Genomic DNA, 23,699 nt, shown 5'->3' with positions numbered 1-23,699 from the left:
TCTGTACGGACGTCACAGGAGGTAATGGTTTGCATAGAAGGGATTTTCAATAATTGGGGTTTGATATGCTTTCAGATTATGTTCTTACTCTTGTGGTTGAATGAGTCGAGAGAGAAATGAAATCGTGTTCCCTGATTGTTTTTTTTTGGGAATACGTTAGAGTTTCTAGGTGTATTTGATGTTATTATCCGTTTGATAAGAGTTCAGTAGAGAGAATTAAGTTTCTCTTTTGCATGTAAATATGAAAGCTTTATTTTTGCAAATTTTCTTGCAGCTTTGTTCGTTGGACGAGGAGTGCTGCTATGTCGCAAGATAGTGCAACTGCTGGCTCTGCTTCTGGAGCTAGACCATTTTGCTCCCTTGAAGGTACTATTGGGTTTATACTCTGCAATCAATATTTAAATCAAATTTTCACTAATAGATGAATGGCTTAGCCTTCTAAAATATGCTTAGTTTGTTGGTATTTTGTTTGATTGTAGAGGCTTGATGTACCGATTACTGACTAGACAAAATTCAAACGACATACAATGAAGATGCACATAAAACTGAGGGTATTAATACTACCATCCGCTTTAAAGGTCTGTCCAACTACTCTCATATATGTTGTTTGGCTAATTAAGAGATAGAGTAGTTTTGTCAATTTGAAACTTTTCACTCACCTTACGCTTTACTTTACTCAGGCTGATGCCGGACTGACTACGGTTCGTCAACATGGAGGTGTTAAGAAGATTGAGTCAATACCACTGTCGGAGCTGAATCCATATGTACTGAGTTCACTCCCCAGGTTGGACACTCTGCAAAGAAGGCACACCATGGTTGAACTTTAGAGCCTGGGAGTCCATGATATTGTTTTATATTTTCACAGTTACTCTAATTCTTTTTTTTATTTAATTCCAAAAATTTGTAGCATCAATATGTTCCAGTTCATGTCTTTTGTGTCGGTGTTTTGAATTTGGCTGTTTAAAACATTTTCGTACCCATCAAGAAAATATGGTTAAAAAGTTCACCTCATCTTCGTATTGAAAAATTCATATCTTCACTTGGAAATTAAAATTCGCAACTATACTTACCAACGATTGAAGAGGCTTTGTTTTTTTTGTTTTTTGTTTTTTCCAAAAGAAGCATAGTAAAACTGAATCAAGAAAGTGCTTGCTTATGTGATTTTTAACAAACATGAGATAAACTGATTTTCTTTAATTAACTCTTGGTCAGTATTAGTTTAGAATTTTATACTAAGAGACTATATGATCTGGTTGTAAATAACTACAAGATGTTTAAACATTATTATGAATCTCCCACTTAAAGAAGACAATTCACATGAATCATATGCTGAGAAATAAGCAACCAGAAAGCAAACTAATTTTTTTAATTATTAATCACAATTTCCATGGCAATTTAACCATTTCCTACGATTTCCACAATCATTCTTTCGGAATAAAATTAATGTACTTTAAGATTTTTGATAAATATTGTATTTTAAAGATATGCTATGATTTCTCCGTCAAGACGTTCCACTTTCCAAATAAGCTCCTTTTGTGAAATATAACTTTCTCACGCCTGTATCACTCTCTACACCACCAGCTTCTTCTACAATCACAACTCCAGCAACATGATCCCATATCTTCTCTTTGTAAGTCACTGCGCAATCTTTATAAATACTTCAGCGTCTCCACATGCAATCGCTGCATACTTCACCATGATGTACACTAGCATAGGCATTTCCTCATGAGACGTAAAGGACAAAACAAAGATTCGTTTGTATTGTAACACTAAGAGAATATTTGAATAAATAAACACCGTTAGTTTACCTAACTCCTGCGGTTTACAAATGATTAGATTTATCACTTTCCACTAGCTCACAAACTGTAACTAAAACCGGCTCATCTGACTGTTGAAACCTTAACAAGCGTTGCAGATTCTCCATATTCACTGAGGATTCACGGTGGCATCCAAGCTTGACCACCACCTCTCTTTGCATATATGACACACCCTTTTGATACTGATCCAGCTCGGTAGCAACGATACTTTGGCACTCTTTCTTGACCGGACAAATAAGAAATTAGGCTAAATATCAATAAACAAACTAATTAACTCTCCACTAAAAAATATGTAGTTTATACAATATCTAAAAGTGGGAGCTCCAGTGATGATAACTGAAATGAATTATGAAAATATAGTTGATAACAAATAAAAATCCAAACACGTTATGATTATAAATTAAAAAGTTCAAATGTTAACAAAATAATATATAATATTTAATTAGAAAAATATATTTATTATATTCAGTTTAAAGTATTTTTCAAATGTTTTATAAAATTAAATATATTTTAATATAAAATAATTTTAATGTAAACTTTCCGCCCGGCCTACGGGCCACCCCTAATAATTTTATATAATTGAAAATCCATGGGTAAACCAATACAAAGGAATAATATTTCTTAAACCCTAAAATCATAGGAATAATATTTCTCGCGGATGATTTTCATCACGCTGAGACGGTAACTGTTTTCATAAATATTAGCAATAAGCAGACATTTGAGCATCATTTAGCAAAGCCTAACATGAAAATGGTCGTAAGATAAAAAGATAAAGCAAACTGACGAGAAATCCAATGTGTGTTCAGGGAATAGTATAAGAATAGTACCAAAGAGTTTCCACAGCTACAAGATGCAAAGTTAAAGCAGTTTATAGACAACTAAAAAGTAAACGATCCGATCGGACCCGACCCGGCCTTTTACGGGTGGAATTAGACCGCCATGCCCACATGGATTGGAAGAGTTTTAGGAAGGTTCGTTCTCTTCTCATAAAACGCTGCCGTTCCGGGTGGAATCAATATGTTTGATTTCCTTGTTAAGTGGATCCGGTTTTGGGATCAGATCGAACACAAAAACTCCAGAGAGAGAGAGAGAGAGAGATCTCCACTGTTTCCGCCAAGAAGAGAAGAGAGACGCCGTTGATGGCTACCACCGCCGTCCTCGATGTTGACGGTTTCGATGAAGAGAGAAGCCTCGATATGTTACCAGCGGCTCTCCTGGAGACAATCATGACGAAGCTCGACGTGGCCTCTCTCTGCTCGTTGGCCTCCACTTGCAAAACGCTCAAAAGCTGCGTCTCTCGTGTCCTCACTTTCACTCCCAACTTCCACCTCTTCGTGAGTCCCCCTCTCCCTCCTTTATGATTGCTTTTCATCGTATGAGTAAAGATTATGTTAAATTGACTTTTAGAATTTTATTTTTATAGAATGTTTCACTGTCAATGGAAACGGTTAGACCGTTGTTGTTTCCGAATCAGCAACTCTCTAGCCTTAAGCTTGACTGTGGACGCCTTGGGAACTCAGCCATTGACGTGCTGGCACGTCCTTCCCTTAGGGAGATCTCTCTTCACAACTGCCGCGATTTCAGTGGAGATCTCATCTCTGAGATCGGAAGGAAATGCAAGGATCTAAGGTCTGTGTGTGTGTGTTGTTTATTGATGCATCTTCTTTATCAAAAATCTTCCCATTCTTCTGACGAATTGGTCATCCTTGCTTGCTAGGCTCCTCTGTTTGGGCTCTGTAGCAGAGAAAGTTGGTCGAACCGTTACTCGTGGTGCTCTAGAAGATTTGCTGAACGGTTGCTCTCATTTAGAGGTTTGTAATAATGTCTTTCTCTCTCTTTGCTCCGTGGAAGTAGCCTATTGGTGAACCACGTGTCTTTCTTTATTGTTTATCCTTTCTGTTAATCTGTTTCTTCTCACATCCGTCACAACCACTTATAAAGAATGTTTCTTGAAGTTAATTATATCTCTAGCGTTGTGTAATGGAATCATGGGGCCATACCATATATGTTGTCTTGGCAGGTCTTAGCACTCATGTTTGACCTCTCATTATACTTGCGTCCTGATGACGGCCGCATTTTCGGATTGGCCTCTGATAAACTCACCCATCTTGAGCTTGGACACATCTCCTCAAGGATGATGACTCAGCTACTCACATCAACTGGGCAAGACAGCGTCCGCGCGCTCCGAAACGTCCAGCAGCTGCGCCTCTCTGTTGATTGTATCACCGATGCTGTGGTTAAGGCAATATCTAATTCTCTCACGTCGTTGATTGATCTGGACCTGAGAGACGCGCCTCTCGAGGATCCGAGGCAACTGTCAGACCTCACGGACTTCGGGCTCCAGGAGATCAACCGGAACGGCAAGCTGAAGCGCCTCTCTCTGATCCGCAGCCAGGAGTTTCACTCTGCTTACTTCCGTCGAGTTAGCGACCAAGGGATGCTGTTTCTTGCTGGCAAATGCTTGGGGATGGAGAGCATTTGTCTCGGCGGGTTCTGTCGGGTGACGGACGCTGGTTTCAAGACCATCCTCCACTCTTGCGCTAGCCTCTCCAAGTTCAGCGTATACCACGGACCTAAACTGACCGATCTTGTTTTCCACGACGTCTTAGCGACCGCTCTCTCGCTCAGCCACGTTAGCCTGAGGAGGTGCCATCTTCTGACGGATCACGCGGTTCAGAAGCTGGTGTGGAATCTGAAGCTGGAGAATCTTGATTTGAGAGGGTGCAGAAACATAAGGGATGAAGCCTTGCAAGCCATCTCGCATCTACGGAAACTGAAGGTTTTGCTTCTTGATGGCACTGATGTGAGTGACACGGGGCTTTCTTACCTTAGAGAAGGAGTTTGGGATTCTCTAGTGTCGCTATCCGTCAGAGGCTGCAGAAACTTAACTGACAAATTCATGACTACTCTGTTTGATGGACCCTCGAAACTAGCGCTCCGCGAGCTCGACGTGTCCAATCTTCCTAACCTGACAGATGCTGCCGTTTTCGCTCTAGCGAAATCCGGAGCTCCGATCACGAAGCTCCAGCTGAGAGAATGCAGACTCATAGGCGATCCCTCGGTCATGGCTCTTGCGTCTACACGGGTGTACGAAGACGAGTGTCCTGGGAGCAGCTTGGGTTTGTTGGATCTTTACGACTGTGGCGGCATAACTCAGCTCTCGTTCAAATGGCTGAAGAAACCGTTCTTCCCGAGGCTCAAATGGTTAGGGATCACTGGGAGTGTGAACAGAGATATTGTAGATGCTTTGGCGAGGAGACGACCGCATTTGAAGGTCTCTTGCCGCGGAGAAGAGCTTGGAATTGATGGGGAAGACGACTGGGACTCTGCTGATATACAACAACACATGGAAGCAGAGGAAGATGAGCTTGAACAGTGGATTCTTGGAGATGAAGGTGATGTTGAGATGGAGGATGCAGAAGAGGAGAGTGATGATGAAGGAAGTGAAGAAGAAGAAGAAGACTGATAATACTGAAACTATACGTTTATAATAATAGGTACGCAATCTTTTGTTCTTATAAGCTATATGTTTAACACCAATTCTCTTCATATTTAGCCACTTGCTTGTAGTATTTTTTCGTAATTATTTTTGTTGTTGTGCTAATCACCGCATCTCTGTTAAACTTTTGTATTGTTTACTTGAATAAAGATATCTAGTGAAAGTGGTGTTGTTCTGTTAAAAGTGTAGAGATGGGATATAATATAAATGAATTTTTTGAAGCTCTTATTAATTGTGCTGCTGAAGACTTCTTCACTCCAAACCTTTTTTTTTTTGAACAACTTCACTCCAACTATTTTAATCTCTTAAACAGTACTATAAAAGAGTTTTTATAATATCAAATGGCAAAAATCAATTTATTATTATTAATTTAAATTTACGTAATGAAAATAACAATTTGATTATAACGTAATGATAATAGATAGAGAGATTATACGAAATTTGACAGAAAATAACATTGTACATATGAGGAGTACCATCCACCAGTTTATACCACTATAAGCGCAGAGGCCACCAAGTCTAAGAGCACAGCATTAACGCAAGGGGAGGGAGCGTGGGTTCTAATTTTTTTTTTTTCTGTCCAATTTAAAAAAAAAAAATTATAAATAGACCAATCGCGGATCGCCACGTGTCAGTGGAGTCCGCGAAAAGTGGCAAAACCCTCACAAACTCACCTCTTGAAACGTAGAAGAGACATGTTTTAAATAATGGTGGGATCCGCATGATTTAAAATTATTTTTTTTTGGAAGGGCCAACTTTAAGAGGCACCGTTTGATGCTCTAAAAGGCCAGAGAGAATAATCAGCAGTTGGCTCGTAAAGTGTTGGTACAATATGAGAATAATCCTACTATATAAAATGGACTAAATTCAAGGCTTTTGGGACTATCCACCTCAGCCAAAATATTCTCATCCAAAAAGAATTAGAAATAGATGTCATTTAGAAAATAATTAACTAACACACGACTTTTGATTTTTCTAGAAATTTCAAATTTGTAACTGCTAATTTATTAATAGAATCATATATCTATATTGAATTATGTTCTATTTTTAATCGTTAGATTTCAAGGGTAAATAAATTATTAATTTATAATATATATAGTTTATAACTTTATATTGTAGTTATAAACAAAGAGAAAATAACCGGGGAGGGTGAAGAAGCTCATGTAAAATTATGTAATTAAAATGGTGAGTATGATGAAGTGAATCTAAGAAAATTTGTTGTACAAATTATGGTGCTTTCTTCGTCCACTATAATGATTTAAAATAAAATATATATTTACATAAATAAGTCAATATTTGTTGTTTTTTTTTTGGTAAGATGTTAAGATTATCATTTTCTGAAAGGTTACACTGTTGTTTTTATACAACTTATTATAGCAACGAAACAAAAACAACCAACAACAACTCAAAGTAAAAAAAAGCCTTAAGGAGGTCTTATACGAGAAAGATAAAAAGAAGTAGAGAAGAGGAGAAAGAAGAACTTGCCGGGTAAGAGAGGAGATGGTCACGCATCATACGGTCGAGAGAGGCAAGGATGATTGATGAAGGTGAAGAGACAGCTGTGAACACACGAGCATTACACTCTTTCCACAACAGGTGGATGGCTGACTGAAAGTAGAGCTTGATGACTGGAGTAGCATGCGCATCTGCGTTGACGCGAGGTTGATTGATCCAGGCTGCAACAGAGTGTAGATCAGCCGGAGGAGAAATCCAAACTTCAGCAGCAAAAGGCTCCCATATCAAGCGAGAGAAAGAGCACTCAAAGAAGAGATGATGGTGAGTCTCTATTTCCAGATTACAAAGGACGCACGTTCCTGAGACATTTAACCCCCAACGCCTCAAGCGATCCTTGGTTGGCAGTCTTCTCCGCAAAGCCAGCCATGATATAAACGGATTACGTGGAATATGTTCCTTGAACCAAATAGTCTTGTGCCAATATTTGTTGTTGATAGTGTTTATATTCTTTTCTGACATTAGTATCCATATTTTTTAGTAAACTGATCCAAAGAGATTAGTTTGTGGAGCTAACCAAACGAGGATTATAGTGTTTACTTTGGAAAAAGTAATAGGTTGAATGATAGATGGCGTGCGTGCTTTTTCACATGGAAATCTGCACATATATTAAAATTGTAAGATTTGAATCATAGAGAAAATATAGTGTATATGACTGAAGTTGGTCCATTCCGAAACTAAAGATGGTTAAAATTCTTCTTTGTCAAAATGCATAGATGTGAATCTTATATGAATAGAGTTCTCCATTGCTTATAGCAGTGTAATAAACGCCGTGTGTAAAGGAGAAAAAATGTTATATAAGTGAAAACAAAAATTATGATATTTTTTCTTGTGCCTTTAGGCTCTTCGCAATTTGAAGAAGAAAGAACATATTGTGTGAAAATCTTTGGCTCGGTCAAATTTTATCCAGTTGTTTATAAAACTATTGTTATCTGATTCATGTAATTTTTCAGTGTTGATTTAAAAGCCCAAAAAACTCATCTATACTGACTTTTTGATATATTTTTTCTGTGATTTGAATTTAAAAAGAGATAAAACTTTGGGCAATTGTCCAAAAGAACACCTTTCAAGTTTATGTCACAAAAATGACACCAGGAAATGAGAGTCACAAAAATGACATTCATTAAATGGCAAAATGTCACTACTACCCTTGTGTTATAAGAATAAAAAAAAACAAACAAAATTCATTTCCTTCACTCGCGACTCTTCGAACCGTGTCGTCTCCGGCTCGGGAATCTTCAAACCCTCACCGGCACTGTCATCTCCGGCTCGCGAATCATCGTCTCCGGCTCGGGAATCATCGTCTCCGGCTCGGGAATCATCTTCTCCGGCTCGCGAATCATCGTCTCCGGCTCGCGAATCATCGTCTCCGGCTCGGGAATCATCTTCTCCGGCTCGCTATTCATCTTCTCCGGCTCGCTAGTCATCTTATTCGGCTCACTAATCATCTTCTCCGGCTCGCTAATCATCTTCTCCGGCTATCTAATCATCAGCGTCACACTCTCTACTCTCAAAATCGGACACAAATCACTATGTAACTTTTTAAAATTAGGGTTTTGGTATTAAAATTTGTGAAGTTTGCGTTTTGATTTTGATTTGTTTGTTACTCTTTCTTATTAACCAGCGAAGCAAATGAAAGACTTTTGAATTGTGGGAACACAAAGTTGTTGGAGCATAATTCATCTCTTTGAGGTATGTTGCAGATTCAACCTTCTGTGTGTTTGTACAAATTTATAAAATAAAAGTTTGTTGTCTCTTGCTGCATCTATTGAATGTTTTTAGAAGATTTCCAGAAAGCATTTGTTGCTGCATCTATTGAATGTTGAATATTGAAACTCGTATGGTAACACATTTTGAAACTTTTTTGCTTGGAGTCTTGTTTTGATTAGGAATGTTGATATTTTTGATAGGGTCTTGAATTTGCTTATGAGTCTTTTGTTGCTTGTGAAACTGTCTAGTGTTTATAATAATTTCAGGAAGCATTTGTTTTTGATAGGATCTTGAATTTGCTTATGAGTCTTTTGTTGCTTGTGAAACTGTCTAGTGTTTGTAATAATTTCAGGAAGCATTTGTTGTGTTATTTCAGGAAAGCCTTCCAGAAAAGTTTGAAAATTTTTTTTCCTTGTTTACGCAGGATAGAAACAAGATGGGAGATTCAGTACCTCTAAAACTAGCACTGCCAGAGCTGAAGTATCCTATTGGTTCACAGCCAAAGCAAAAGTCAGCAATCAACCAATATTCTGGCTCAGAGTATATCTCCATTGTTGACAGCATCCTAAAACCAGATGAGATGATAAGAGTCCGAGGATCATTTCTGGGACCTATAATGAAGCTCAGTGAGAGAGGATTGAAGTTATCAGCAAAGATGGTCTACGCCATTCTCACTAGAAGCATCGTTTCTGTCAAGGAGAATGAAGCCTGGTTCCATTTCGGTGCGCAGCCAATGAGGTTCTCTATAAGAGAATTTCATATGATGACAGGCTTGAAATGTAGTGGTGCATTAGAAGGATCACGAAGGGAAACCGATAGATTTAATTGGGAATTGCTAAAGGGGCGTAGTCATAAGTTAAGTGACGTGGTGGAACAGCTCAGAAACACAAGAGAAGATGCTTCTGAGGAGAGAGTATGCCTCGCAATGCTCATCCTGGTAGAGAGCATATTATTGCGGAAGAGCAAAGGAGGGAGTTTTCCTTTGGAATATGCGAAAAATGCACAGGATATGACATATCCATGGGGGAAAGAGGCTTACATTGTGCTCCTGAAGTCAATTCAAAACGCTGTCGCGAATCATTTGGAGAATAAATCCAAATTTGAGTTGCAAGGTTATCCTCTAGTATTCCTTCTTTGGATACTAGAGTCGATTCCTTTGCTAAGGAATAAGTTCAGTAGTGTGTACCAACAGTTGAGGTTCCTGGGCCGACTTACTTGTGTGAAAAATACACTGAGGTAGAGAATCCATCACTTGATAGGGTTTTACAGGTTGAAGCTGATACAAAGGTAAGCTTTTCCAAGTATATGTTTCTCAGTTTATTTGGCTTCTTCTTTTTAATATGTTTCTCATTAGTCTTTTTTAAAATACTCTCAGCTGAAGGTCCATTGCATACTACCTTCTATTCCTCATGATCCAGAAGATGATATCTCCATTAAAGACAAATATAGTGACGAGCTGGAAACACTGAAAGATGTAACAAAGAAAGGGTACAAGCTTACAGCCGATGACTGGGAAAATAGGTGTGTAGACACATTTGAAACATTGGATGCTCTTATTCAAATGATGGCAAATAAGGAGACTGGCCAAGCTTCTACTCCGATTGATAAGGATTCAGTAAATGAAAAAGTGAACAGGATCATTTAGGTAATGGAGGAGAATCTGAAGAGAATGAAGGATCGAATGTCATTACTGGAAGAAGAAAACATGCATCTTAGAGCCCGTGTGTCAGAGTTGGAAGGAAACAACAATGTTTTTCCCACTAACGTGACACAACAGGTAAATTCTCAAAACATATTCTTTTACATTTGCATTTTCAAGTATTTTTTGGAAGATCTTGTACATATTCTTGAATGCCTTCCTAATATTTGACAAACAGCGATCCAGTGGGACACCTTTATCTCCAATGTCTCACACGCAACCATCGAGTGAGACGCCTTTATCTCCAATGTCTCAACAGCCTAATTTGACACATGAGGTATGTAACAAATAAATATTGTTGAGTTTTGAAGTAATATTTGGAAGCTTTTGTACTTCTTGAATGCATTCCTGATTTTTGCAGGAGACAATGATTGAATCAGCTGCATCTCCAAAGTCTCAACAAAATGAGGTATATGCTCAAAAATTTTTAAGAAAATATTTGGAAATTCTTGTACAAAATCCTGAATGCCTTCCTGATTTTTGCAGGATTACACGCAACCATCGAGTGAGACGCCTTTATCTCCAATGTCTCAACAGCCTAATTTGACACATGAGGTATGTAACCAATAAATATTGTTGAGTTTTGAAGTAATATTTGGAAACTTTTGTACATATTCTTGAATGCATTCTTGATTTTTGCAGGAGACAATGAATGAATCAGATGATGACACTCCTGCCCTTGATACTCAAGTATTCTCTCCTAATCTGACAAAAGAGGTATATGCTCAATGATATTGTTTTCACAATTGGAGTTTACAAATTAGTTTTGGGTAATTTTTTTTACATATAAAGGCTTTTCTGATTTTTGACAGAAAGAAACAAGTGAGTCACCTGCTGAGAGGCCATCCAATCCTAATCAAGATGGAAAACCAGATGATGAGGTAATATTTATTCTAAAAATTATAGTTGAATGTATTCATGATGGTCTTTCCTGATATTTTTTTGCAGATTGTGAGAGAGAAATTAACAAGGGAGTCACCTGCTGCTCAGAGTCAAGTTTCGCAGAAAGAAACAGTGGAAATGAATGAGACACCTTCTTCTCCAATAGCTCCAAATAGTATTGAAACTCCCGTTTATACTCCAAGTCAGACTCAGCAGGTACATGGTCAAAAAAAAATCTTGGATTTTTAAGTTAATGTTTGGAAGCTTTAGAACGTACTCTTGATTGCCTTCGTGATAATTTTTACAGATTGAGAGAGAGCCATCGGATGACACGCCTGCCCTTGATAGTCAAATTTTCACTCCTAATCTGACAAAAGAGGTATATGCTCAATGACAGTTGGAGTTTACAATTAGTTTTGGGTGATTTACATATATAGACCTTTCTAATTTTTGGCAGAGGGAAACACAAACCTCTACTGATGAGACGCCACCCAAAACTAATCAAGAAGAAGGAAAAACAAATGATGAGGTAATATTTACTCTAGAAATTATAATTGAATGTATTCATGATGGCCTTTCCTGATATTTTTTGCAGATTGTGATTGAGTCACCTGCTGCTCAGACTCAAGTTTTGCAAAAAGAAACACTGGAAATGAATGAGACACCTTCTTCTCCAATATCTCCAAAGAGTATTGAGGCTCAAGTTTTTACTCCAATTCAGAAACAGCAGGTAAATGCTCAAAAAATCTTGGAGATTTCAAGTAATGTTTGGAAGCTTTTGTACGTGTTTTTGATCCCCTTCCTGACTTTTTTTGTTTTTTTTGCAGACGGTAACAGAGGGAACGTATGAGGCTACACAACCATTGACTGAGATCATTTCAGCAAACAATAAAAAGGTAAGCATAGAAATGTCTTTCATAAGTACAACTTGAATTTTAAATTGTAGAAACTTCTTCATAACTACCTCTTTTATTTTATTGTTATTACAGGAGGATACACATGCTGTGCATCACACACCTTCCTCTCCATTGTCTTCACTAATTGCACTAGTTATTGAAGAAAATAAGAATGCTTTGGTAAGAAGAAATATTTAAAATGTTTATGTAATATTTTTCTATTCAACTAACTCTTACCATTTACTTTTGTCTTATAGAGTGAGACAGAAACTGCGACCCAATATTTTTCTCCAAGTGAGGGAGAGGAGACACAATCAAGCAGAAAGAATCAAGCAGAAGAAAATCTCAAGGATACTACAAAACATATAACTGAGCTAGTTTCCACAGATGTTTCGAAGACACAACCTCTTACACAGCCTCTTACACAGCCTCTTACTCAGCAAACACAACACCTTCAGACAAGTGAGGGAGAGCAATCCGATGAGACACCATCAGAGCATAATCAAGCAGAAGAAAATCTCAAGGATACTACAGAACCTACTACTGAGCTAGTTTCCACAGAGCCTACTACTGAACCTACTACTGAGCATGTTTCGAAGATACCGCCTATTACTCAGAAAACAGAGCATCTTCAGACAAGTGCTATAGATTTTTCAGACACAAACGAGGTATGCATCGAGTATATTTGATCTTTAATTATTATTCTAACAATTTGAAACCGCTGATGTTACTGAATCTTCATTTTTCATAGGTTGAAGTAAGCAGGCTTCTAGCTCACTTTCAAATAGGCGCAGAGGTTGAGATTTTGTCTACTGATGACGAAATATGGTATCCAGGAAAGGTTGTTGATCTTAAACTGTGTGAAGGACTAGAGGAGCTGACAGTTGAGTACACGACACTCTTCGCAGACCAACATAGACTTCAGAAACTTCAGGATACTATCACGGCTGACAAAATACGTCCTGCAACACCAACTAGTGACCAAAATCCTTTGAGATGATGGATAAGGTAGAAGTCTTTTACAACAATGGCTGGAGCAGCGGACAAATTAGCATGGTACTTGGTGATAACACATACTCGGTGTGTCTCTATACTTCTATGGAAACTATTCTATTCAAACATTCAGATTTGCGAATTCATAGAGAATGGAAAGATGGAGTCTGGAAGATGGCAGATAAGGTAAATCATAACTTGAATTATACTTCACGTGAATTGTTTGATATACATACATTTTAGTTTCAGGAATGGTTTCCAGAAATTCCGATTGCAACAAATTTGATAATATTTTGCTTGGTGTCTATTGTTTGATTAAAGGTGAAGCCTGATAAGAAAAGGAAAGCTGCTGCCTCATCACAAAATTCAGGAATGGATAATGTTTTCCTAAGAAGGAGCGAGAGGGTGCCTAAACGATCTAGAGACACAAAAACTCCATTCAAGTCTGAAAGAAATCCGGCTTTAACTGTAATACATGAGATTATACCTGCAGTTGATCCGTTTTCAACTCCTGCGGAACATAAGCTTTCAAGGCTTCAAAATTGGATGACATTAAAGCCCGGCATGCATGAAACGTAAGCATGTTTCTGTCCTTGTCTATATATTCTTATATTTATGTATAAAAGGTTTAGTAATTCCTTTGAATCTTCAATCGACTACAGGTCCCTATCAATCAATGATAATAAGATAAGGAAATCTTTCTTTCAAAGCATGGAAAATGCAAAAAAGGACCTTAAGAAAGAGGTAATTTCTTTACATATGTTCTTGCCTTGAGCTTTTTTTAAAAAAAAAATTCAGGAAGGATTTGTTTAGTTTCAGGAATTAGATAGTAACAAAATAGATAATGTTTGCATTTTTTTTTGCAGCACATTGATGGAGCCTTTGCAATGCTAAATTGCAGAAGAAATGAGAATGCTGCTTGGTTCCACAACTACAAGATTCCAAAGGCGTGCTTCCTACCTATGGAGTTCTTGCATTGCTCTCTCTCTCATGATTTGGCTTACAAGAAAGAAAAGGTCAAAGGTAAAAAGATTTTCAACGATTTATTTAAAGATATTGTAAGAGGGAAGGTATATCCAGAGAAGACATGGGGAGAAGATGTTGATGTTGTGTATGGGATTACTCTTGGAAAAAAAAGCAATGTCTGGATTGGGATGGAAATTCATTTGAAGAAGAAAAGAATCACAGTATATGATTGTTTTCAAAAGGAAAGCAACAGCATTGATATTCCTCAAGTGAAAAAGTTGGCAGGTATATATAAACAATTTGTATTTGATGTATTCAACTGTTTCTTGGTTTGAAATATTCAACTGATTCTATCTTGATATTGATTTTTAAATATGACAGTGTTGATTTCTGATCTGCTGGTGGAATCTTCTGGTGATGAGGTAGATAAAGTGAAGATGATTCCATTTGAGGTTGAGCAGGCACAAGGTTTACCCAAGACAAAACATCCTTTCAACTGTGGGATATTTCTTGTCAAGATTCTGGAGTGCCAGTCATTGAAGATAGGAGACATGACAAAGATTAATGATGACAATGCATTGAAGCTAAGGAGAACCTTGTCTTGTGAGATCTTCAACCAATTTGTGGATGAGAGCTTTGGGAAATGAGAATGATGCATCAAAACATTTTTTGTTTTAATTAAGACTCGGTTTTAGTTATGACTGTTTATTTTGTTATGTTGTTGGCGTCTGGTTACATAAGAAAGATTGGAAGGATATCAAGTATTTTTTTTGGGTCATATATCTTGGAAGGTTAAATAATGTTTCTGGATGGGTTTCCAGAAAAAATTGTAAGCTTAAAATTGTGATGTTTACAGACAAAAAAAAAAGGATCGAACCCAGAGGGAGAGAGTTTGCGTATTTGGATAGTGTGGGATTTTAGCCACTAGGCAAAGAAGAATCATCTGTTAATGGATTACATTTAATTGTATTTAACTCTAAACTATAACACAAAAAAAAATTAAAATTGATTTTGAATCCACCACTTATCGAACCCGGGGATAGAGAGACTTTTGTGTTATGAAATGCCTCGGTTTAACCGCTGGTCTGAAGTGAATCATCTGTTAAAGAATATTACATAAGCATACTTAAACCAATTAATATAGGATAGGTTTCCAAAACCAATACATTTCTATTGGAAAAAGACAAAACTCTTGCCGTCTCAACACTCTCGCCGTTTCTAACTTCTCGAATCTCACTCGTCTCCGCCTCTCGAATCTCTCTCTCATCTCCATATCTCTCGATCTCCGACGAAAACCCATCTCCAGAACTCTCTCTCTCTCTCGATCTTTTACGCGAGCTCCCTCTATTCTCCGAGAAAAACCATTTCTAGAGCTCTATCTCTTTAAGGTATGTTGCAGATTCAACCTTATGTGTGTTTTCTTTCTGAGAGATTGGTCTCCTGGTTTTTGCTTGTGTATAGACTTGCTCGTTTTAACCTAATATGATTGGTAGAATTCTAGTTCATGTGAAAGCATGTGTATAGACTTCAGGAAGGATTTGTATTGTTTCAGGAAACCATTCCTGCAGATTCAACCTTATGTGTGTTTTCTCCATATCTCTCGATCTCCGACGAAAACCCATCTCCAGAACTCTCTCTCTCTCGATCTTTTACGCGAGCTCTCTCTATTCTCCGAGAAAAACCATTTCTAGAGCTCTATCTCTTTAAGGTATGTTGCAGATTCAACCTTATGTGTGTTTTCTTTCTGAGAGATTGGTCTCCTGGTTTTTGCTTGTGTATTGACTTGCTCGTTTAAACCTAATATGATTGGTAGAATTCTAGTTCATGTGAAAGCATGTGTATAGACTTTAGGAAGGATTTGTATTGTTTCAGGAAACTCTTCCTGCAGATTCAACCTTATGTGTGTTTTCTTTCTGAGAGATTGGTCTCCTGGTTTTTGCTTGTGTATTGACTTGCTCGTTTTAACCTAATATGATTGGTAGAATTCTAGATCATGTGAAAGCATGTGAATAGACTTCAGGAAGGATTTGTATTGTTTCAGGAAACCCTTCCTGAAACAAGATGGGAGATCCATTACCATTAAGACTAGCACTGCCTGAGCTGAGATATCCGATTGGATCAGAGCCAGAGAAGACGATATCGATAAACCAACACTCGATGGTTGCTTATATCAAAACTGTTAAGGAAATTCTAGGAAATGATGAGTTCAACAGAATAAGAGGGACGTTTTTGGGACCGGTGATCAAGCTTGGAGAGAGGTCTTTGAAATTATCAGCTAAGATAGTGCACGCAGTTCTCACCAAAAGCATCAAGACAGTGAAGAGACACGAATCCTGGTTCCATTTTGGTGCTCAGACAATGAGGTTCTCTATAAGAGAATTCCACATGGTGACTGGTTTGAAATGTAGTGGTGAAGCAAGAGAACCACGAGAGGAAACCGAGAGATTTAAGTGGGACTTCCTAAAAGGGCGTACTCGTACAGTAAAGGATGTGGAGAAGCAGCTCAGAAACACAAGAGAAGATGCTTTTGATGAGAGATTCTGCCTTGCAATGCTCCTCCTGATTGAGAGCATACTACTACAGAAGAGCCTTCTCGACGGTGGCACAACTTTTACTTTGGATTATGTGAAAATAGCGCAGGATATGGATGTCTTGATGACATACCCATGGGGGAGAACAACTTATAATTTGCTGTTAAAATCACTTCAGAGAGCTGTTGACAAAAGCCCGACAAAAACAATTATGATTTGCAAGGATTCCCTATGGCATTTCTTATATGGATACTTGAGTCAGTACCTTTGCTACAGTATGCATTTAGTCAAGTGGTTCCTATTCTGAGCGTTCAACCGTCTACCCCAATTTTTTTGTGTGAGAAGTACCTTCAAATAACTTCTCCACAGCTGATAGATGTTCTCCTAATTGAAATCAAAGATCATGTTAGTTTTTACATTATTTTTTTCTTGTTTCTGTTTTGCCTTATGATTCTCCATTTAAAAGCTAATTATTTTTTTGGTTTCAGCTTAAGGTCATATGCATCCTACCTCCTATTACTAATGATCCAGAAGCTGATGTTTGCATGGAAGACGAAGCTAATAAAGATCTGGATGACATGGCCGATTTATCCAAGAGAGGTTATAAGTTTAAAATTAGAGATTGGCGAAACATGTCAGTAGACCTATACGGTGCTAATGAACAAATAAGAAGAGCATCTTTACTGTTTGGGAATGGAGGGATGAGTCAAGCTTCTTCTTCGTATCAGGAGGAGTCTTTGGAATCAAAGATCAACAGAATCAGCGAGATGGTGAGAGATAATTTAAGGATCATGAACGATCGTTTGTGTTTGATTGAAAAAGACAGGAAACAGATTAAAGAACGTGTGACAAAACTAGAGAAACTACAAAGAGTTACTTCATATGAAACTCCAAACAATGAGGTAACTTTTTTTTCGGAAATTAAAATTAATGTTTATCTAGTTCTTGATTCAGTTTTTTTTTTGAGTTATCAAGTAATTTTGGAAGATGTTATACATATTTAGGATTGCCTTCCTAATTTTTGTTCTACTTGCACAGACTGACACAACTCCATTTCATGAGACGGCTTCCAGACAAGGTGAAGCCAATACAGATCAAGCAGATGAACAACTTAACAATGAGGCAAGTATAATTTTGAAAACTGTTGGTATTTATAAAATTATGAATTTGGTTGTACTTCAATTAATTTTTGGAAGTTCTTGTACGTGTTCATAATCACATTCCTGACTTCAGGATACACGAGAGCCTATGAATGAGAACACGAAAGAGACACCTGGTTCTCCAATAGCTCAACAGAATATTGAGACTCCAGTCCTTACTCCAATTCAGACGCAACAGGTACATTCTTTAAAAAATGGACTTTTCAAGTAATTTTTGGAAGCCCTTGTACGTGTTCATGAAACCATTCCTGAATTCAGGAGACTCACGAGCTTATGAATGAGAACATTTCACCAAACATTCAGGAGACTCACGAGCAAAATAAGGTATTACTTTTATTTTAAAACCTTTAATAAATATAAAGCACCTATCAAAATGACTGGATATCCTTGAATCTAAACCATCACAGGATGTAGAAAGCAGAGTTCAAAATACCTTTGAGATCGGAGCAAATGTGGAGATTTCATCACAAGATGACAATACTTGTCATAAATGGTATCCAGAAAATGTGTTGGCAATATATTTGGTTGATGGGGTTGAGATGGTGAAAGTTGAGTACTCCGCACCGTCTCTGGACGAAAAGAAGAGGAAAAGGAGTGTTGAGACACGTGTATCAATTGACAGAATACGTCCTCAACCACCACCTGAGATACCTGGAGCGAAGAAAAGTTATGAGCTAATGGATGACGTCACTACAAGAAAAATGGCTTTTGTTAGCGGCCGAAAAACGCTATCTAAAAATTTTATAGCGGTTTTACAAGCGTTGTATCATCGCCTGTCATAATAGGTCAGTCACTTTAGATAGCGCTTTTTGGCATTACTATGTTATTGTGATAAACTATAACGTTTTTTTATGTGCAATTAAAAAATTTTAAATAGCGTTTTCTTTTTGTTATTGTTCAAAATAAAATTAATTTATTTAGATAGTTATTTATTTTAAAATCATTAATTTTAAATTTATTTATTTTCCGTTAATTATCTCAAAATAAAAAATAAAAATTTGTTTTTATTAAACAATAAAAATTACATTTGATATAAAATAATAATCGGTTTACACTAAACAAAATTTTGTAAAAATTAAACCTAATCTTAATTAGACCTAATACAAGACCTAATCTTCTTGGGCCTGCCTCCTCACCAGCTTCTCCGTCGCCTCCTCGCCACCAGCCCCATGACCACAACCTCTTATCTCTTCTCCATTACCTCGTAGCCGCAAACCCAATGACCACCACTACGTAGATGCCCCCCCTCCTTCTCGGAATCCGGTCAACCTGACGGAGCAGACAAGATTCGGTGAAAACTAACAGTCTCCGTGCGTCGGGTGGGCCTTGAGCGATGGTTCCCTACGAAAGATCCAGCGTCTTGGTGTCTCGTCGGTCGATAGTAGTTGCCTCCGTTCGAGGACGATGGGGTTCTAGGCTTTGTCTCCGACGGCGTTGATTCTTCTCATGGACCGGAGCTGTGGAAGGCGTGTTCTTCCTCGGACTTTGAGCGGCGACTCTGCAAAGCGAGATACAGAGGTTAGGGTTTCGGGAACCGACGTCCTTTCGATTTCCGATGATTTGAGCCCGCGGGACTATCCGGTGGTGGCGAAATCTCTGAGGATTCTCTTGACAGAGCTTGGCTGGTCTTGGACGCCCCGGTTCGGTGAAGTCACGTGATTTGCAGGTGACTGGTGGTGGTGAGAGAAGACGGTGGCGAATGGGAGAGATGGTGGACCTTACGCCATGGATGAACGCAAAGAGAGAAAAGAAAGATGTATTTTGTTTTAGATGAAGTGAGATAGAGAGAAATGCGTACAGAGTAAGATAGATGAGAAAGAATTCATTCATTCTTAGCCACTGATTTATGTAATCCAATGGCCAAAAATAGTGATCCGAGATTTCAAAGAATCAACCAATAAGAAAGGAGCACCAAGATAATGAGTTTTGGCCTTTAGATCATAACTAATCAATGGCCCAAGAAAAACAACACAACCTTTATTTTATCTATAGTTGTTTTATAAACTGTCTGAACTTAAAAAAATAGATAACATATTTAACATTTCAAATATAAACTTGCGGATTTGAATTTTGTGGTTATATAATTAAAGAAAAAAACTGATTTGTTAGTTTTGTGTTTATGTTAAAACAAATAGAATTTGAATTTTAAGGTTTTAAGGTTTTAAGTGTATTGGGTTTGTTTAGGGTTTAAGAGTTTAAGGTTTGAGTTGAAATTCTGTGAATATAATAAATGTATATTGGTTTTAACGTGTATATTTTTAGGATTGTATATTTTAAACTATTAGATATGAAGTTTACGATTTTAGATTTAAAGATTATGTATAATATAGAGTTTGGATTTAGTGTATATAGGGTTTGGTTTTAATTTGAAAATGTTTAAGTTTATAATTTTATATTTAAGATTTGGAGTTTAAGTTATAAAACATTATAAAGACTATTAGTGTATTAGAATTTAAGATTTGTATATAGAATATAGGGTTTAAAAACTCGTTTAGGGATTTAAAAAGGTAAACATAGCGTTTTTAATTATGTGCTATTAAAAATATGCTATCATAGCGTTTTTAAATATACCACTCTATCGTAGCGTTTCAAAATATACAAACGCTATCTAAAGTTAAGAGGTATGTCAACCATATCAGAAAGGTAAAAAAACGCTATACTCTACTGCTATCAAAACCCTTTTTTCTTGTAGTGCGTAGAGGTGTTCGACAATGGTGCCTGGTGCGCTGGAAAAGTTAAAGTCATTTTGTTTGATGGCACGTGTTTTGTCTCTTTGAACAATTCTACTGAACAAATTCACTTCAACCATTCTGAGATGCGAAAACCAAGAAAATGGGTAGATGGTGTTTGGAAGATGACAGAAAAGGTAAAACAAATGCCTTGGATAACTTGAATTGAAAAATAATGTCATTTGTTTAATATCTCGGTATTGTTTTTCAGATAGAAGAAGAGCAGACGCAGAGTGTGAATCCAAGTGAAGGAGATGGTGATAAAAAAGGTATAAAATATTTATACATCATACTAGGAATTAAGATATAAATGTATCTGAATTTTTGTCATTCAAAAAGGGGAAGGCGAAGGCTGTCGCTTGTAAGAAGAAGAAGAAAGCAAATGCTCAGCCAGTAGATTTGCTTCCTTTTCTACAGCGAGAAGAGAAGAGGCCAATACGACCTAGAAACCCTCCTATGCCTGTAACACCTGAGATAATCCTTCCAATTGATCCATTTGTGACACCTGAATTTCCTCGGTTTTCAAGGCTTGCACACTGGATGGATCTACGGTGTAACACCCCCGAACCGTCCTAGGCATAGGTCAACCCACCGGCCAACAATCAAACAAGAACATGACCGATGGACGACCCACACCAAGGGTTGGAGATGAAAGGCCAACCGGCCAGCCAACAATCAAACAAGAACATGACTGACCGTCCAACCCAACACCATGGTCCGGAAGCGCTACGTGACGGGTTAGGGACGATCCGGCCAGAGTCACAAAATTTACTCCACGACCTCGACCAGTTCTTCCACTAAAACGTCCCGCTGCGTCAAGGCACAAGGCTTGGCAACCCGTACCTAGAGTTAGCGTTTTCCGTTAGATCGAGGCCTAAAGCTTTTCAACCCGTACCACGACCTAACGTTGTGTTAGACCGGACTAGTCAAATATCAGAGTACTCATGAAGCGCATATAAAACAATTACTTTTATTGATTTAAGAAATATTCATACATTGAATAATTCAAGACTGGGCCCGGCCTAATGCCAAATCGAGTCAACATAACACAATTCACAATACCGTTTACAAAAGGCATGAAAATCTACACCGGCGGTCCTAACGTCCAGCACCATGCTATCCAATCATCCTTACCTAAAGCGACCTGGAAAAAGGACAACGGAGTTGGATGAGTAATCTAGTATTACTCAGTGAGCTGGCGGCCTCTACCCGCAACCTAGACTCTAACCCAGACAACCCAAAATAACAATCAATCTAGCCCTAGCATGCAATATAAGCTAAGGCTAAGCAAACCGTTACTAAGTTAGACTTGGCCTCCTGCCATAATCTAACTTCAAGTAACGGGAACCTGCATTTAAACAAGTCAACAACCAATCCCTAGTTAACCATATATACGCTTGAGTTCAGTACTCATGTAGTGTTAGACACTTAGACTATACAAGTATCATGAGCCGGTCGACCAACAATCAAACAAGAACATGATCGGCCAACCAATGATACCGCATAGCTTTAATATCCACCACCCTTCACAAGCCATCCCTCAAACACATACAGGCCAACGTCAGGCCTACACTAACAAAATACACACCAAGCCTAATCCGGTACCTAAACCAGACTTAGGACTTAATGTCAGAACCTGCAAACAAAGCAATCAACAACCACAACAACACCAATAATAACAAGATAGTAACTACCAATGACTCGATCTTACTCGTAACCCCGTATATCGGTGCTACATTAACTCGAGGGTTCCATAACCCTCTACGACACACTAACACAACACTCTAACCTGGGCCCTGGTGACTTCGTGTTCCTCCTCTCTATCGGCAATATCCTATCTCCCTACCACAAAGGCCAAAAGAAGGAACTTTCAACCGACCGCGGCCCACAGTCCTTCGGGTCACCGCGCGACAGCCCACAGTCCTTCGGGTCACTGCCACATTACACCGTCGTGTAATCACTCAGCCATAGGCCATGACCCCGTCTATCTGAGTCTTCCCGATCCAGCGAATAAGGGGCTTCCTTGAACCCGCTGAATACGAGGGCGAGGAAACACTAGTCCACCCCAAAACATGCCTAGCATGGGCGGGTTTCGCACCTGCTGTCGGCATAACACACACTCGACACAATTATCCCTAGGAAAGACCTAAGGGACAAGACTCCAACCCAAAACTAAACAACTCAACCAGTTAGTCACTCCCTTACCAAGAGATGACTAACCTCAATCAACAAGATTAATTAAACGAGCAAGCATTTAATTAAATCTACTCAATCAATCTACTCAATCAAACCGTTACCCAGATAGTTCGGCCTCCTGCTACGACACTATCTTTAAAGATAACGGGAACCTGCACTCAATCATATCAACACGCAAGAATAGAAAACATGATGCATCCTAGCCCTAGTCCTAGTCAGGTTATCAACTCAGTCTTAATTCCATTCATCTCAGCTTAGCCCTTGCTAAACTGAGTCCAGTTCCATAAATAAATAACCCTAAGGACTCTACCATTCAATAGACTGATCATTCCAATCTATATGCTACTCGATCTACCCTAAATTCCAAATGGAATTCACACAAAACCAACTCACAGTGTTCTAGGCGAGTAGTAGCTGGTTGATCGGAGAGGACTTAGCCAAAACCCAAGGGACGACTTGACTGGACTGGACTGAACTGATCTTGACTTGGACAGAACCTCGGCTTCACCATGAAGAAACTGACAAGCCTCGACAGACTGATCTGGACTCGGACAGAACCTCCTTTAGCTTCTGGACAGTTCTTCGGACTTCCCGGCGGAGTATCGAGCAGAACTTCGACTGATCTGAACCCGTAGAACTGAACTAACTCCGGACAGCATCTCCACTTGATCATAAAAGGAACTGAGTGGCCTGGACGAATTCAGTTGGACAGAACCGTCCCTAGGCGCTGACTCGAAATCAGTAGAGAACTGACCTCGAAAACTCTCTAAAATTCTCGAAATAGCTCGGAATCACTTCCTTTCTTTTTCTACTTCTCTCTCACGTTTTTAACTTGGTTTGGACAGGTCTGGATGTGAAGAAATGAGCTGGGGTCGTGGGGTATTTATAGGAGACACCAGCCAATCAGCTTCAGGTTGGTGGCAGCCCGTGTGTCGCTTCGCATGGCTCCGGACGCATGCGTGGTGGCACCTCGTGCTCCACATGTCAGGCTGCATGTCCAGGACACATGCAGGACGCCACCACTCCTCCCACATGTCAGGATGCATGCCTGGAGTGCATGCAAGAAGCCACACCAGTACACACATGTCGATCAGCATGCTTCGGTTGCA

General features: G+C 38.6%; 3 protein-coding genes across 4 annotated transcripts; all 3 read left to right on the top strand.

Moving 5' to 3' along the window:
* The first annotated feature begins 2,465 nt into the window (after positions 1 to 2,465).
* LOC106347053 (F-box/LRR-repeat protein 10) lies at positions 2,466 to 5,479 on the top strand. Its single transcript, XM_013786545.3, has 4 exons — positions 2,466 to 3,151; positions 3,241 to 3,446; positions 3,535 to 3,628; positions 3,838 to 5,479. The coding sequence occupies exons 1-4, from the start codon at positions 2,957 to 2,959 to the stop codon at positions 5,281 to 5,283; spliced, it is 1,941 nt and encodes a 646-aa protein (XP_013641999.1). The 5' UTR covers positions 2,466 to 2,956; the 3' UTR covers positions 5,284 to 5,479.
* A 2,947-nt stretch (positions 5,480 to 8,426) lies between these two features.
* On the top strand, positions 8,427 to 10,183 carry LOC125592452. Its single transcript, XM_048767629.1, has 4 exons — positions 8,427 to 8,520; positions 8,963 to 9,735; positions 9,798 to 9,825; positions 9,914 to 10,183. Exons 2-4 carry the CDS (start codon positions 8,975 to 8,977, stop codon positions 10,181 to 10,183), a joined length of 1,059 nt encoding a protein of 352 aa, XP_048623586.1. The 5' UTR covers positions 8,427 to 8,520; positions 8,963 to 8,974.
* Positions 9,731 to 14,754, top strand: LOC111205157 (fibrous sheath CABYR-binding protein-like). Of its 2 annotated transcripts, XM_048768584.1 has the most exons (11): positions 9,731 to 10,315; positions 10,416 to 10,514; positions 10,599 to 10,646; positions 10,724 to 10,792; positions 10,880 to 10,954; positions 11,050 to 11,118; positions 11,715 to 11,849; positions 11,947 to 12,015; positions 12,109 to 12,195; positions 12,273 to 12,683; positions 12,767 to 13,558. In XM_048768584.1, exons 1-11 carry the CDS (start codon positions 10,187 to 10,189, stop codon positions 13,013 to 13,015), a joined length of 1,440 nt encoding a protein of 479 aa, XP_048624541.1. In that variant the 5' UTR covers positions 9,731 to 10,186; the 3' UTR covers positions 13,016 to 13,558. The 2 variants fall into 2 exon arrangements, with proteins under 2 accessions (XP_048624541.1, XP_048624542.1); XM_048768585.1 differs by lacking the exons at positions 9,731 to 10,315; positions 10,416 to 10,514; positions 10,599 to 10,646; ... (5 more) ...; positions 12,109 to 12,195; positions 12,273 to 12,683 and adding exons at positions 13,671 to 13,752; positions 13,875 to 14,259; positions 14,356 to 14,754 and having other exon boundaries at positions 12,698 to 13,194; positions 13,330 to 13,583.
* Positions 14,755 to 23,699: the final 8,945 nt, after the last annotated feature.

This window comes from Brassica napus, chromosome C9 (genome assembly GCF_020379485.1).
Source record: "Brassica napus cultivar Da-Ae chromosome C9, Da-Ae, whole genome shotgun sequence".
NCBI lineage: Eukaryota > Viridiplantae > Streptophyta > Magnoliopsida > Brassicales > Brassicaceae > Brassica > Brassica napus.
Note: the sequence above shows the minus strand (reverse complement) of the source record. Positions and strands in the feature narration are given on the sequence as shown.